This window comes from Bacillus rossius, chromosome 3, assembly GCF_032445375.1.
Source record: "Bacillus rossius redtenbacheri isolate Brsri chromosome 3, Brsri_v3, whole genome shotgun sequence".
NCBI classification, from domain to species: domain Eukaryota; kingdom Metazoa; phylum Arthropoda; class Insecta; order Phasmatodea; family Bacillidae; genus Bacillus; species Bacillus rossius.
This window is the reverse complement of record NC_086332.1, coordinates 80,470,419-80,485,283: the sequence shown is the minus strand read 5'-3', so window position 1 is coordinate 80,485,283 and position 14,865 is coordinate 80,470,419. Positions and strand designations below refer to the sequence as shown.

The 14,865-nt window shown below is 36.8% G+C and overlaps 1 protein-coding gene across 8 annotated transcripts in view; it reads left to right on the top strand.

The window, feature by feature from the left end:
• LOC134530959 (putative sodium-dependent multivitamin transporter) overlaps nucleotides 1-14,865 on the top strand; it is a 72,463-nt gene that overhangs the window by 28,108 nt on the left and 29,490 nt on the right. For 5 of the 8 annotated variants that reach the window (XM_063366326.1, XM_063366328.1, XM_063366327.1 and 2 more), the window contains exons 4-5: nucleotides 5,339-5,454; nucleotides 11,499-11,618. In XM_063366326.1, the coding sequence (XP_063222396.1) occupies nucleotides 5,339-5,454; nucleotides 11,499-11,618 (236 nt within the window). The remainder of the gene's footprint in view (nucleotides 1-5,338; nucleotides 5,455-11,498; nucleotides 11,619-14,865) is intronic. The other 3 variants (XM_063366321.1, XM_063366324.1, XM_063366322.1) reach the window with 1 other exon arrangement.

Here is a 14,865-nt window from a genome sequence, read left to right as displayed (position 1 = left end):
AAAGAGAGTAACGACTAAGCGCTGATCGTGAGCGCATACATTGTACGTGTACGTGTACAATTCCAGGTGAGCTTAAGTTATGCCATGACCATAAACATAGCACAAGGTCAGATACTGCATGTTGCGTGCGTGGTCTTTAGTGTCGATTGCATTTTGCACAGCCAGCTCTACAGGATGGCTCTCTCCCGTTTTAGTGTCGCAAGCATGCTCTTTAAAGGTCAAAAATAAATTCCACACGTGCACAGTCACGGGAACAGCTAATATGTAGAATAAAGTGTTTAGAATTCACAGTATTCTTACAGAAATACTCAAAAATATGTACATATATTTATTTAATCAAAATTTGGTTTAATGATTATTGTTTTTGTATTTACAGTTTATTATTTTTTTAATAATATTTTTGAAAGGCTTATTTTTCTCTACTTCATCATGTGTCACATATTTTATTTGTTAGTCTTTCTTCAGAACATATAAGTCATAACATTTTTTTTATATAAAAATGTGTGTCTAGCCCTTAGATTACTTTCAAATATTCATGTCTGGCCTTCAAAACGAGTGAAGTTGGCCATGACTGACTTACCTAGTCATTGGTCCCAATGCAAGACTACATTGTTTGCCAGTTTTTGTTAACTGAAACATAGTGTCAACCTTTAATCATACCTGTAAGGAGGATCATACTCTGCCATTTTTTATTCTATGATTTCAATATTTGGAAATATCTACCGTGTTTTATCGCATAAACGTCGTACGCGCGTAATTGTAGCAACCATATTTTAGGCTGTCAAAATTGGGATAAAAAAACTTCTCGCGTAAACGTCGCATGATGTTTTTGGTCCCGCTAGTAGATGCCGAGCGCTTTGTGTAGGTGTCTTGAGGCCTTACTTAAGGCGCTCGAGTTTAAAGTCGGGAGCCGCAGAAGGGTGTACCAACTAAATGCAGTGAGAAGTACGGTCCCTAGGCAAAAAAGAATGACCTGGATAATAATTGAAAACATCACTGCCTGTTTACTATTTAATATTCCTGCTTGGCATCGGCTTGGTACATTAAAATACAGAACCATTTACACAAATCTACCGAAGATCTAGATCTCGCATTAAAGAAAAGGACATCTAATGTAATCACATATTATAAACACTATATTACGGGTAATTTTACAAATATTTATAAAGGATAAGTTTTTCCCTAACAGGTCCGTTGATTACACTCCTGGATGACGTAATTGTCTATAAATGTTATTTAGGCACAATTCCGAATATTCTGGTCTAACCGGACTCTCGTTTCGACGTAATTATGCGAGTCTCACATCCCGCACCACAGCAACGTGATAAGTCTGGCTTGCAGTTTACGTAAATTCTCACGTAGCGTAAAAAAGAGAAGTAGAGTTTATTTCGCCCAATTACGATTCAAGAAACTAGCAAGATAATGAATTTGAGTTTATGATCAGTCAAGTCTCTCTGCTCATAGTTTTTCCTTGAAAAACCAACCCGGTGTCCGGCTGTTAATAGCGGTTGCGTCGAGGCTTACTTGTAGTTGCGCAGCATGGTGGACGATAACCCGGGCTGGGCACTGGTCGATGCGTAGGTGAATGGAACAGCCTTTTCCATTTTAGCAGCGGCGCAACACGCCTGCACCCGACGAGCCGAAGTCGACTCCACCAGCCGCCAGCACCGTCTCTCCGCTCGCCAGCCGCAGACCGTCGCAGGTTAACGCGTCACCATGACGTCATAAGGCTTCGCGCGCCGCGCGGTGTTGGCTCGCGGAAACACACACAAGCGCAGCGCCGTGAATGTCCGTAATGCTTATGTTTTAATCAATCTTCAGGACGAAAATGAACCAAGTGCCAAACATATGATATAATTAATTACCAAATTAAAAGGAGGCGTGGCAAACGCCTCAATATCCCCCCCTTAAAAAAAAACTAAATTAACGCCAAAAACCAAAGAAATTTAGGTAGCTTCGAGCCACTATAAGGCGAGAAAACGGGGAAGCACTCAAAACACGCCATTCAAACAAACGACCTCAAAGAAAAGCAAGAAGAAAAAAAAGCACACAGTGAGAAAAAACACGCGAAGAAAAACACATGAGAGAGACAAAAAAAAACAATGATTAAGACCAAACAATGCTTTGTGCCACTTTCCCGTTTACTCGTTAACAAACAGCAACATAATTCCTTACTAGGGGGTAGTAACCGTAATCCACCTCTGAGACACGTAAGGCGCAATAAGAAACCTACTCAGCAGCATTAGCCCTATACTTAAGTCGAGCAGCCACCCAAAAAGAAAACAAAAAATTTAAAACCCCAAAAAAAACTAACCAATACGACGATAAAAAAAACTTTTAGACCTCAAGTCAAACCCCACAGTCACGAGCGAAATGCCCTAAACGCCCACACCTAAAACACGTACCTCCCTTCTTAACTTTATTTGGCCCTCGCGAACTTTCACTACTTTTGCCCACCGCGCCTTGCATTAATTGCTTTTTGAACTGGAAACTGGTAAAACAAACGTTTTCCACCGCCACTGCCCACTCTAATAAATCTGACAACTTATGTGGCTTGTTCACGTAACACGACTCATGACGCACCTGTGGACAAACATTTTCGAGAACAAGACTAACCCATTCCTCCTCAAGTCTTACTCACTCCTAGTGCCTTCGCATAATCCAAAATCTCCTGCACAAAATGCAAGACGGTTTCATTTAGCTCCTGAAATCTATAAACTTTACTCATAATTAATTGCTCACGAACCCGCCGAGGACAAAGCTTATTCCACAGCGCCTCCTTACAATCAACCCATGACATATGACTCTTATAACCCGCAATGACTATATCGTAAGCTAAGCCTGTGCAACGCGAAGCAACAGCTAAAATTAAATCGCTCTCCTTGGAAAAATAATTTGCGTTAGCTAGCTTGTCTACGGCCATGCAAAACTCTAATATATCCTCTACATTTGCTGACTGCAGTTTCGGAACGTTTTCTAGTGATCGCAAGGCAAACTTATTTTTTAGAAAATTTGTACTAAGCGAGCCACACCCACTCGCTTCTGCCTGTTCCGTTTGCCACGAAACTCTTTCTCCTTTCAAATGCGCCACAAACTTTTGTCTTAAAACATCTATGCTTTCGTCCGCACTGTGCTCGACTGACGCAGCTTTTAAATTAGTCATTATCTCCTCTTTATGTAATTTATATATCCAAGCCAATGCCATACTGGTGATATAAAAAATCAATAAGTATCTTAAACACCGAAAACTACCGCGTCTGCGACTCTGACTAGCAGAGTTGCGCAGTTTTGAGGCCTTACTTAAGGCGCTCGAGTTTAAAGTCGGGAGCCGCAGAAGGGTGTACCAACTAAATGCAGTGAGAAGTACGGTCCCTAGGCAAAAAAGAATGACCTGGATAATAATTGAAAACATCACTGCCTGTTTACTATTTAATATTCCTGCTTGGCATCGGCTTGGTACATTAAAATACAGAACCATTTACACAAATCTACCGAAGATCTAGATCTCGCATTAAAGAAAAGGACATCTAATGTAATCACATATTATAAACACTATATTACGGGTAATTTTACAAATATTTATAAAGGATAAGTTTTTCCCTAACAGGTCCGTTGATTACACTCCTGGATGACGTAATTGTCTATAAATGTTATTTAGGCACAATTCCGAATATTCTGGTCTAACCGGACTCTCGTTTCGACGTAATTATGCGAGTCTCACATCCCGCACCACAGCAACGTGATAAGTCTGGCTTGCAGTTTACGTAAATTCTCACGTAGCGTAAAAAAGAGAAGTAGAGTTTATTTCGCCCAATTACGATTCAAGAAACTAGCAAGATAATGAATTTGAGTTTATGATCAGTCAAGTCTCTCTGCTCATAGTTTTTCCTTGAAAAACCAACCCGGTGTCCGGCTGTTAATAGCGGTTGCGTCGAGGCTTACTTGTAGTTGCGCAGCATGGTGGACGATAACCCGGGCTGGGCACTGGTCGATGCGTAGGTGAATGGAACAGCCTTTTCCATTTTAGCAGCGGCGCAACACGCCTGCACCCGACGAGCCGAAGTCGACTCCACCAGCCGCCAGCACCGTCTCTCCGCTCGCCAGCCGCAGACCGTCGCAGGTTAACGCGTCACCATGACGTCATAAGGCTTCGCGCGCCGCGCGGTGTTGGCTCGCGGAAACACACACAAGCGCAGCGCCGTGAATGTCCGTAATGCTTATGTTTTAATCAATCTTCAGGACGAAAATGAACCAAGTGCCAAACATATGATATAATTAATTACCAAATTAAAAGGAGGCGTGGCAAACGCCTCAGTCTTTTCCGTATAAAATGATGTATTTTAAATTAGAAATCTAATATTTATTCGGTTATTACCACTTACTTAATAAATTAACAAAAAAATATGAAGTTGTTTGACGTGTAAATTTTTTATAAATACGTTTCTAAATGTTATTTCCTTTATCTGATCGTCTGCGTCGCCGCGGTGTAGGTATAATTTAAAATTTAATTTTGGTCTTCACCATTTATTTATTTAATTAACGGAAATACAGAAGTTGTCTGACCTGTAAATTTTCTTTTAAAGACATTTTTAAACGGTATTTCCTTTATCTGATTGTCTGTGTTACCGCGGCGTTGCGCTTATAAAAATGTAGCCAGCGCATCATTCATGTTTGGTTATGTTGCTTCCCGTATAGAGCGCGCGCACGTAGTCGAATATCGATATCTCGCCGATTGGATGCAACGCGCACTCTCTGTCAGGTGCCGAGTTAATTACATTTGATAGCCCGCATTCTTTCGTGGCAAGTGTGTACTACGACACGTTAGTTCACGTCAGATTTAAGTGGCTTGCGTTCGCGTTAGAGTTTTTCTATTTAAAGTTGAAGAATGGTTTTCGTTTAAGGAATTATTAATATATATTGTTTTGCGTGCTCTTGTATACTCCATCTTTTTTTAAATAAACGTACTTTCCATTAACGGGTTTTGTTTTTATGAATAACTTTACCTAACAAATATTTTTTTTCCGCATAATCAAACTTAATTTTAGAATAAAATGTGTGACGATTATACGAGAAAACACGGTATATGCAAAATAAAATTTAAATGATTTTGGCTAAACAAAAATAATTTTCTTTAAATGATGCCTATTATAATGCTGAGTAATCAGTTACCACATGCTGTGCTGTGCTGTACAGTACCTGATCTGAAATAGAATAAAATTAATTAATTAGAAAAAAGATACTGTCCAAAAAAGAACCTTGAATATTGACCAGTGCTACAGAATTGTTTATAAGTTTTTTAGCAGTCATGGCTGGAGAATAGTATATTATTATTTTGTAGTCGCTGTTAATGTTTGCAGCAGTGTTTGCTGTCATCATTAAAGGAGCCATGGATGCTGGTGGACTTAAAGAAATCTGGAGGATAGCTGGAGAAGGAGGTCGGCTGCAGTTTGACAAGTAAGTGAATGAACTAAAGCCCTGTTTCTGAATGAAATCCTTTTGTAACACTGTTTTTAATAACATATTCTTGTTGCATCACAGTTTTGTTTGTTGAATAAAATCTCATTACAACATACCTAAAAATACTCATAGTTTCGGTAGGTACTTATAATAAAAATACCATGAACCGGATTGTAAAAAAATTTTGAAAAATCTTGCAAAGTGAGAAATCATTTAAAGCTAAATACTGTCATATTTGAACTGACATAAGAAATGTCACAACCTTGACCTACTTCCACGGTCAAGGCCGACAACAATTTCCCAGACGCATGCTACCAAGAGGGTCAGTCACACAGCTGCCCGAAACAAGCTGTCTACACTCGCTTCCCCGAAGCCTGAGTCACCACCCCCTTGAGCATGCAATGTGAGATTCTAGAAATTTATCCAACATGTTATCATCATCATCATCATCGTCATCATCATCATCATCATCATCATCATCATAATCATCATCACCATCACCATCATCATCATCATCAAAATCTTATAGGAAATCATCAATGGGTAATGATAAAAAGAAAATAATCTAGTTAAACTTAAGCTAACTTTATGCAGTTTATTACCGTGTTTTCTCATATAATCGTTGCACATTTTATTCTAAAATCAAGTTTGAAAAGTAGGGGTGCGACGATTATGCGGATAGAAAATTTTTGTTAGGTAAAGTTATTCATAAAAACAAAACCCGTTCGTGGTAAGTACGTTTATTTAAAAAAAGGTGGAGTATACAAAAGCACGCCAAACAATCTATATTAATAATTCCTTAAACAAAAACCTTTCTTTAACTTTAAATAGAAAAACCAAAACTCTAACGCGAACGCAAGCCACTTGAATCTGACGTGAACTAACGTGTCGTAGTACACACTTGCCACGAAAGAATGCGGGCTATCAAATGTAGATAACTCGGCACCTGACAGAGAGTGCGCGTTGCATCCAATCGGCGAGATATCGATATTCGACTACGTGCGCGCGCTCTATACGGGAAGCAACATAACCAAACATGAATGATGCGCTGGCTACATTTTTATACGCTGTACGCCGCGGTAACGCAGACAATCAGATAAAGGAAATACCGTTCAAAAACATCTTTAAAAGAAAATTTACACGTCAGACAACTTCTGTATTTCCGTTAATTAAATAAATAAGTGGTAATGACCGAAATTAAATTTTCGATAATACCTACACCACAGCGACGCAGACGATCAGATAAAGGAAATAACGTTTAGAAACGTCTTTATAAGAAAATTTTAGGGATGTGCGAGTATCCGATATTTTCGGGTACGGTTCGAATCCACAATTACCCGAACCCAGAATCGTTGTACGTACTTGATTCCAACAGTATTACGAATATTCACAAAAGTTATAAATTAATTTAATACGGCTCAAAAATACTAGCAGTGAAAAATAAAATTAGGCTACTATTATGTAAGTATTTATAATATGATGTATCAACGAAAGATATGTAAATGAAATAATTAACACCGTGACATTAAAAGAATTTTGAGATTTTGAGGGCTAAACTATAATTACGAATTTCGTCATACAGCAAACTATAAACTAAAAACAATTACATACCTACAAGAAAAAAACGTCTTGGCTATTTATTGGAGAAAAAATGGTTTCGTTTGCTGAAATTTTTATAAAACTGAGATTTCCCTGTGGCGTGCATTTTATTACAATTGAGTTGGAGAATCGAATATGTTTTGGTTTTCATTATTTAAAGTGTTTATTATTAATTAAGTTTACATAATTATAAACATTTCAATCTCAGTGTAATAAATAATTGCCAGTAGTTACAGTTAAAAAAAAGAGAACACACATTTTTAAATTAATCAGTTATTTTTAATTATTCTGTGCTTAATATTCGGAATCGGATTCATATCTCAAATATTGCCAGGGATTCGAAACGAACTGAAAATCAAGGATTCGCACATCCCTAGAAAATTTACACGTCAAACAACTTCAAAATTCTTTTAATGTCACGGTGTTAATTCATTAACTAAGTGGTAATGACCGAATCAATATTAGATTTATACTTAAAAATACATCGTTTTATACGGAAAAGATACCTACACAAAGCGCTCGGCATCTACTAGCGGGACCAAAATCATCATGCGACGTTTACGCGAGAAGTTTTTTTGTCCCAATTTTGACAGCCTAAAATATTGTTGCGACGATTACGCGTGTGCGATCTTTATGCGATAAAACACTGTAAATTCAATTACAATCTTGAAACCGACCATGGCTGTTGCGAGATACTTTAACATGCATTATCATGCACATGTTAAACGTTTTCAAAAGTATGTATGCTTAATAACAACCGTTTAAAAATATATATATATATATGTATATGTATCTTTTATACCTACAGATATTGACGAAAAGATTGCGACTAAAATACATGACTTGTAATGGCACAATAAAGTTAAGCAAATCTCATGTTAATACAAATACGAGATTTAAAAAAACCTGTTATTTCATTACCAGGCTAAAAAATATAAAAAAATTGTAATCTACAGTGTTTTATCGCATAATGTCGCACATTTTATACTAAAATCAATTTTGAAAAGTAGGGGTACGACGTTTATACGTAGGGGGTTTGAGGGGGGGGGGGGAACAACTTTTTTTGTTAGGTAAAGTTATTTATAAAAACAGAACACATTAATGGAAAGTACGTTTATTTAAAAAGTTGAGTAATAAAAGCACGCCGTAAATTTTAAATTAATTATTCATGCAACGATAACCTTTCTTCAACTTTAAATAGAAAAACAAAATGTGAATGCGAGCCTGAACTTACGCATAACTATCGTCGCAGTACACAGCATGAAAAAAATGCAGGCCAACAAATGTAGTTAACTCAGCTCTCGACAGAGAGCGCGCATTGCATGCAATCGGCGAGATATCAGTATCAATATTCGACTACGTGTGCGCGCTCTATACGGGGTAAGCAACATAACCAAACATGAATGATGCCAACTAGCGCTTGCTACATTTTTATAAGTGGTACACCGCAGCGACGCAGACTAACAGATGAAGGTTATAACGTTTAAAAACATCTTTAAAAGAAAATTTCCATATCAGACAGCTTCGTATTTCCGTTAATTAAATAAGTAAGTGGTAATGTCTGAATAAATAATAGATTTCTACTTTAAAACACATTGTTTTATATGGAAAAGATACCTACACAAAGCGCTCGAAATCTAATAATAGAACCAAAAACATCATGCGACATTTACACGAGAGGTTTTTTTTATCCAAATTTTAATGGCCTAAAATATAGGTGCGACGATTATGCGCGTGCGACGATTATGCGATAAGACAGGGTAACACACTATCTAAAATACAATTTTAATGGAGCACTCCTACATTAATGTTCATAAGGGCTTTTCTGTTATTCATTGATTTCAAATTCAATTATAAGCTCGCTTGCCCAACTATCTTTTTCACGCACCTTCCTAGACTTTAATTATGCGTAATTCGTAATAGTTACATTAATTCGTAGACTTGAAATTTACTGTTCGTGCACACAGTATTTTCATAATGCAGAACCACAATGACTTCTCATTTAACTTTTTTCAATTTGTCAAAGTCTGTAAAGGCCGAAAACACAATTTACTATCATCGCTCAGACGTTTTCCGTTTGCAAGACCATTTATTCATATAACAATTCGTTAGCAACATAAATGTCCATTGCAAAATTTGGGGAACCGTCTACACATGTTAAAGCTCGTAGCTGTCTCATTCAAAGCAACAGCATGCTTTATCACACTAAAATCCACCCTTCTGAATTTGCTTATTTTCCGTTCCCAATGACTTAAATCTATTTATGAGTCGTCAACCATACTTTAATTCACGATGCAGGCGTTGAGGTGTCCCTCGTAACTCATGGAGTGAGTTCCTCTCTGTCGTCCGTCGCAGGCAACTCGTACCTCCGCTCTCATAGCTGGCAAAATTACAAGTCCTCGAACTGCTGATAGTTCGCACCGCAGCACATTCTGCTGCTGCTCGTTTGTTTCTTGTCCGCCATTGGGCGCACTCTGCTCGTTCCTAAAACAACCGAAGCGGGAATATTTTGCAAGCCTTCCGGGCAAGTGCAAATTACAAGAAAAATAACAGAAAATTAATTAAAAATTGCAAAGTGAGAAATCATTTAAAGCTAAATACTGTCATGTTTGAACCGACATAAGAATTGTCACAACCTTGACGTATTTCCACGGTCAAGGCCAACAAAAATTTCTCAGAGGCATGCTACCAAGAGGGTCAATCACACGCTATAAAATTAACTGAAATAAAAAAATTACATTACTAAAATTATTAAATAGTAATTAAAAACAGCTACTCAAACATTTTAAATTCTGATTGCCAACCTAGGAGAAATGTTATCAGGCAACTGGTAACACAATATTTTGTAATGAGAATTCACCTGAAAATTTTCACTCATTTTAAGATAAAATTCTCTTATCCTGTCAGAAATTTTATTCCACAGCTGTAGAATGGATCAGAGATATTGCGAGTGTTCCGGCATTGTGAGAGTTTAGTAGCAGTTGCAGTACTATTATAGTGTAACTGGCTTACAGGTTGTGTGGGAGGTTTTTTTAACAGTTTTGGTAATATTTTAGAGTGAGTGTTGTGAATTGTGAGTAATAACTTAGTTTTTCTTTTTTGAAGTGGTAGTGCTATTGTTGCTGATTATATGTTTGGAACTGTACTGTTATAGCAATGAGGTTCAGTTTCAGCTGTGATTGTTGTGTTTGGGTGGTATTCTTTAGTTTTACAAAAACACATTTAGTTGATTTGTAGTTTCTAAATGAGGAATATTTAATTTGAAGGTATTTTAGAGTGATTCTATAACACTAAATAAAATAAAAAAAAGTTTTAGCAAAAATCTACAAATTCAAAATGTATCTCTTAGCAGTTTTATCAGTGTAATTCAAATTATATTTTTGTAGTATTAGTGGTAGAAATATGTATGGTGTAGTCATATGTACTTAATATGCTTCTGCAAATCTTTTTATTTTAAATTGAATATCAAATCATTTATTAATGAACTTTTTTTTAAATTCAAAACAGGCAGTAAACTTTTTTCTTAAGTTATAACAGGAACCCAAAAATAATATATTCAAAATACAGTAAAATTATAAAGAGAGAATTAAGTAATAACAGAAATGTAACATGCAAGAAAAATCTGGCCATGTATTTTCTCAAACCAGTAACATTTAAGTTCGAAAATTTTGTTGAACTAACTGATTATGTACACAAAATTCAGACTTTTTTTTAATTTTTTAAAATTATAATCACAAATTATTTGTTATGTTTAAAATGCCAGCATGAACAATGTCGTAGAAAAAACATTCAAATGTCTCAAGGAATCTTAACACTATCTTGTTTGATTTTAAGTCCCTGTTGCTGTATCTATTAGTAATGAATAACAAGAAAAATGTTTTGATTTTAAATGTTGAATTGAATATTAAATTTTTCACAAATATCAAGTTTTTTTTTAATACATTTGACCCATAGTACTTACATATTTATATTTTTACTTTTGGAGTAATTTTGTTAAGCCTTTTCTTAGTGGTTTGGTTGAATCTATTAAACTATGGAACAAGTCAATGTATCATGAAATTGTAGTAGTACAATTTTAAAATCATGCAGCAAAAAGAAATAATCAACAGTGAGTCACATTATAAAAACTGAAATACATATTTGCATCAAAATAATATCTACATACCTACTTTTAAATTATAACGAGGTTTAGTGTTACTGTTTGGCATCCGTATTAAATTCCTTTACAGAACAAAATTGATTAGATAATAAGCATTCTTTTTTACATTAGGTTTTTAGTTTGTTTAACTCCTGTATGTTATTTGGTAATTTATTTCAAACAAGTGCGTGTTTTGTGGAAGTTTGGATTCTCTTAGTACAGTAAGCATTCCATAGCAGTACAGATACTGTCTCAGGCAATTACTTACTTTTGCTGTGGTTTGAACTTGTGGTGTCTGTTCCAGTGTAAGTGCGGACCCGACACAGCGTCACACGTGGTGGAGCCTCATGCTCGGCGGAGGATTCACCTACCTCAGCTTGTATGCGGTCAACCAGATACAGGTCCAGAGGCTGCTCACGTTGAGGTCGGTGCCTCGTGGCTGGTTGTGCTTGCCCGTGTTGTTGCGTTGATGCTCCCCAATGAATTGCAATGGCTGAGTCACTAGAAGAACCACCCCTTTTGTTAGAGGATCGGTTTTTGAACCGCGTGTCTGGCGAATATAAGGGTTTCTTTTGTGCCCCTATGTTTTGCTCCTTTTGGCAGTTAAGTTCTAGTACTCTTTGTATGACATTTAAATTCGCATTTATAATATAAAGAAGAAAAAAATTTATATACGCTTACAGTTTACAGTTAATTTGTAAGACTGTTTGCAGCAAATAAAAATTGTGTTATATTAAAAAACCATAATCAACTACGTAATATATTAATTTACATCATAAATAAAAATTTATTTACTTGTTACATACCTTTATCATCTATGTAATGTTACATTATTTTGTTAAGATGTTTCTTGGTGGAACATTTTCCATCATCTCTTCATTAAACTGAATCGCTCAATATATTCATATGTAATATCAATATGTTTAAGTTTTCTCTTGTCTATTTTTTAAGTTTTTTCATCTGCTTTACTCACATTTACCCCATGGTCATGAAGAGGTTTAACCTGATGTGATCAAATAAGCAATCATATTAACTAGATGATGATTTCAAAAATGAAATTATGGTTTTGAACTGGTAGAGTAAATGTTAACTCAGTAACTCCTGTAACCTTTTCGAAATTGCTTTACTGTTTACTGGCGATTTGCCGGCCTCAGGGCATTGGGTGGGGGGGGAGGGGGGGCTGCTCTTTGATATAGTGTGGCCATGCAATAAGTTCCTCCTCCTTCCACCTTTCCCGGTTCAGAGATGTCAGGTACCCTGGTTTCATGGTCATTAGCCCTTCTGCCTCCATTGTCAGTGTTGCGCTCGCCCCAGGCTTGAAGTGACCAGGACTTAAAAGTGCGATGTTGATGAAGGCCGGTAGAAAGACAGGTAGGCATAGTCATGGTCGTGAGCTTTTTGGGGCAGTTTTGGCAATCCTACCTAAGTTACAATAAATGTACATCCAGCAAGGGAAGCAAAAGGCGGTATATACTCAAATGACAGTGATTGGGCTGTTGAATATTAGAGCGATATGGAAGCAACATAAAAACTATACTTTCACATGTAACATGATTCGGTATTACACCAATCCCTTACTTAGCACATTTTTCAGATTGTGCAAATTCATTTAGCGATATGTTAATTTTACTGCCCCAGTCTTTAATAGCACGTCTGTAAATAACACGAAATCACCATAGGCAAAAAAAAGTTACAACAAAGTTAGTTTCAACTTGGTAAATAACTGATTTGCCGTGGCATACAGTTAGCCATACGAGGGGGGAAGAGATGTACGTGAAGCATGTCTACGCTATCTGCTGTTGTACGAACATCAGCTATGGCAAGTTAAGTTGCAGCTATGGAGTGTAAAGGACCAAATGTTTTTACATCTGCACGTATGCCACCGCGCCGTACCGTTGTCGCCCGGCTACTGACCAAGCCGTGATGAACTTAGTCTAGCCAGTGGCAGGGAACACTCATGGTCAAACACAAAGCAACGTCTGCCCATTTGTCTGCCCGTGTCTGTACATGCACAAGCACCTGCAGTTGGAATAATATTGGAATTATGGCTTCCAAATGAGAGCACAATGCATCGTGTTCAAGTATTCGAGACAAAACTAGAAGTATTATGGCATGCAGAATGTTATGAAGGCCACACTTGTGTTGGTCTCATTTTAGTTTTAAGCAAATCAATGTGTGCACAATCATGCAAAATAAGGACGCTATCAAACATTTACAGTCAAACCTCTCTGAAACGACACCTCACGGTTCCCAGGAATAGGGTCGAAATAGAGGGGGGGTCGTAATAGATGTTTTCCGAAATTTTCAGTTTATTTCAACCCCCCCCCCCCCCCCCCCCCCCCCCCTTTTTTTTCCCAAACCGCTACTCACTAAGAAACCAGCCGTACAATGGCAGGATGCTGTCACTCACAATGCTTGACGGCTTTGCTTTAAACCCACTTCAACCTTCATGACAAGTCCATTGCCCTACAGGCCACCTCTAAAGAAAATATGTCAATAGACAGTTTATTTTTACTGGTTAGTTTACATGTACGTTTTCTGCTTGCCGTACTTAAATACACTAGAACCCTGATGTCACGAACCCCGGATTTAATGAAGCAGTGATTTTACGAATACATTCTCGGGAACCGTCAAAAAATTGGACATTTTGACCAAAATGTGAAAATCAGAAGAAAAAAAATATTTAAAAAACGAAATGAAAGATAATTAAAATCTGTTAATTTTAACACACAGCGTATTTTTGTGTCGGCTTTAATACACTCAATAATGTTCATGTAAGAATAACAAAAAATAATGGTACATTTCCTTTAAAAATACGGCTGCAGTAGCTTGTGCAACGAAGTGGGAGCGCGGGAATCTCGTCTAGACAGGCTGGCGGCAGCACAGGTGGCGGATGCATGACGTCATACGGATTACCTCTCCTTTCCTTGTCCAGACTTCAAGGTTCATCCCTCCCAGGCATACAAACCATTGTGTCTCTCTCCCCCTCCTCCCTCATCGTCCTTTGGCATGTGAAACTGTCAACATCCTTCCTCCCCTTCTCCAAACCATAGAGTAAATAAAGTACTAGTACAGAGTGAACACTCAATGCTATTGTAGTTCTACGTTTTTTTATTCAGTAATGCCCTAGTTGCTATACAAAAACGCAAACTTGACAAACATTAAAACAAAGTTGCAATGGCTTAAAACCGAGATAAAGTACCTTCTGGAGTAAGACTCACGTTTCAAATTATAAGTATATTTTAATTTAAATACAACATTAATCCTAGAAAGTACAATTTGCATTTAATATGCTTAAAACACTAATTTGAATAGTAGGGAAATTTGCAGCTTCAACTGAATGTTGGCGAGCTTGTGACTTGTTTCGTGCATGCATTAATATTTATAAAAATATTGATTTTATTTTTTCCCCTTATAAGCAAATAATTTAACTAAATAAAAATATCGGTAAACGTAACATATAATGATTTAAGAGAGCAATATTTTTAAAACAATAAGTAAATTTCTTACCTTCGAGACAATGTTTGCCTTAACCTCATTTCAGTTAAAAATGTTTTGTTTACGTAGCATAACATTTGTTAAAATGCATAACATGTAACATATTATAATAAATTGCTGCCTTTTTTTATGTCCAAGAAAAAATTTCTGTTCTAGTAGAATCACGTTGATTG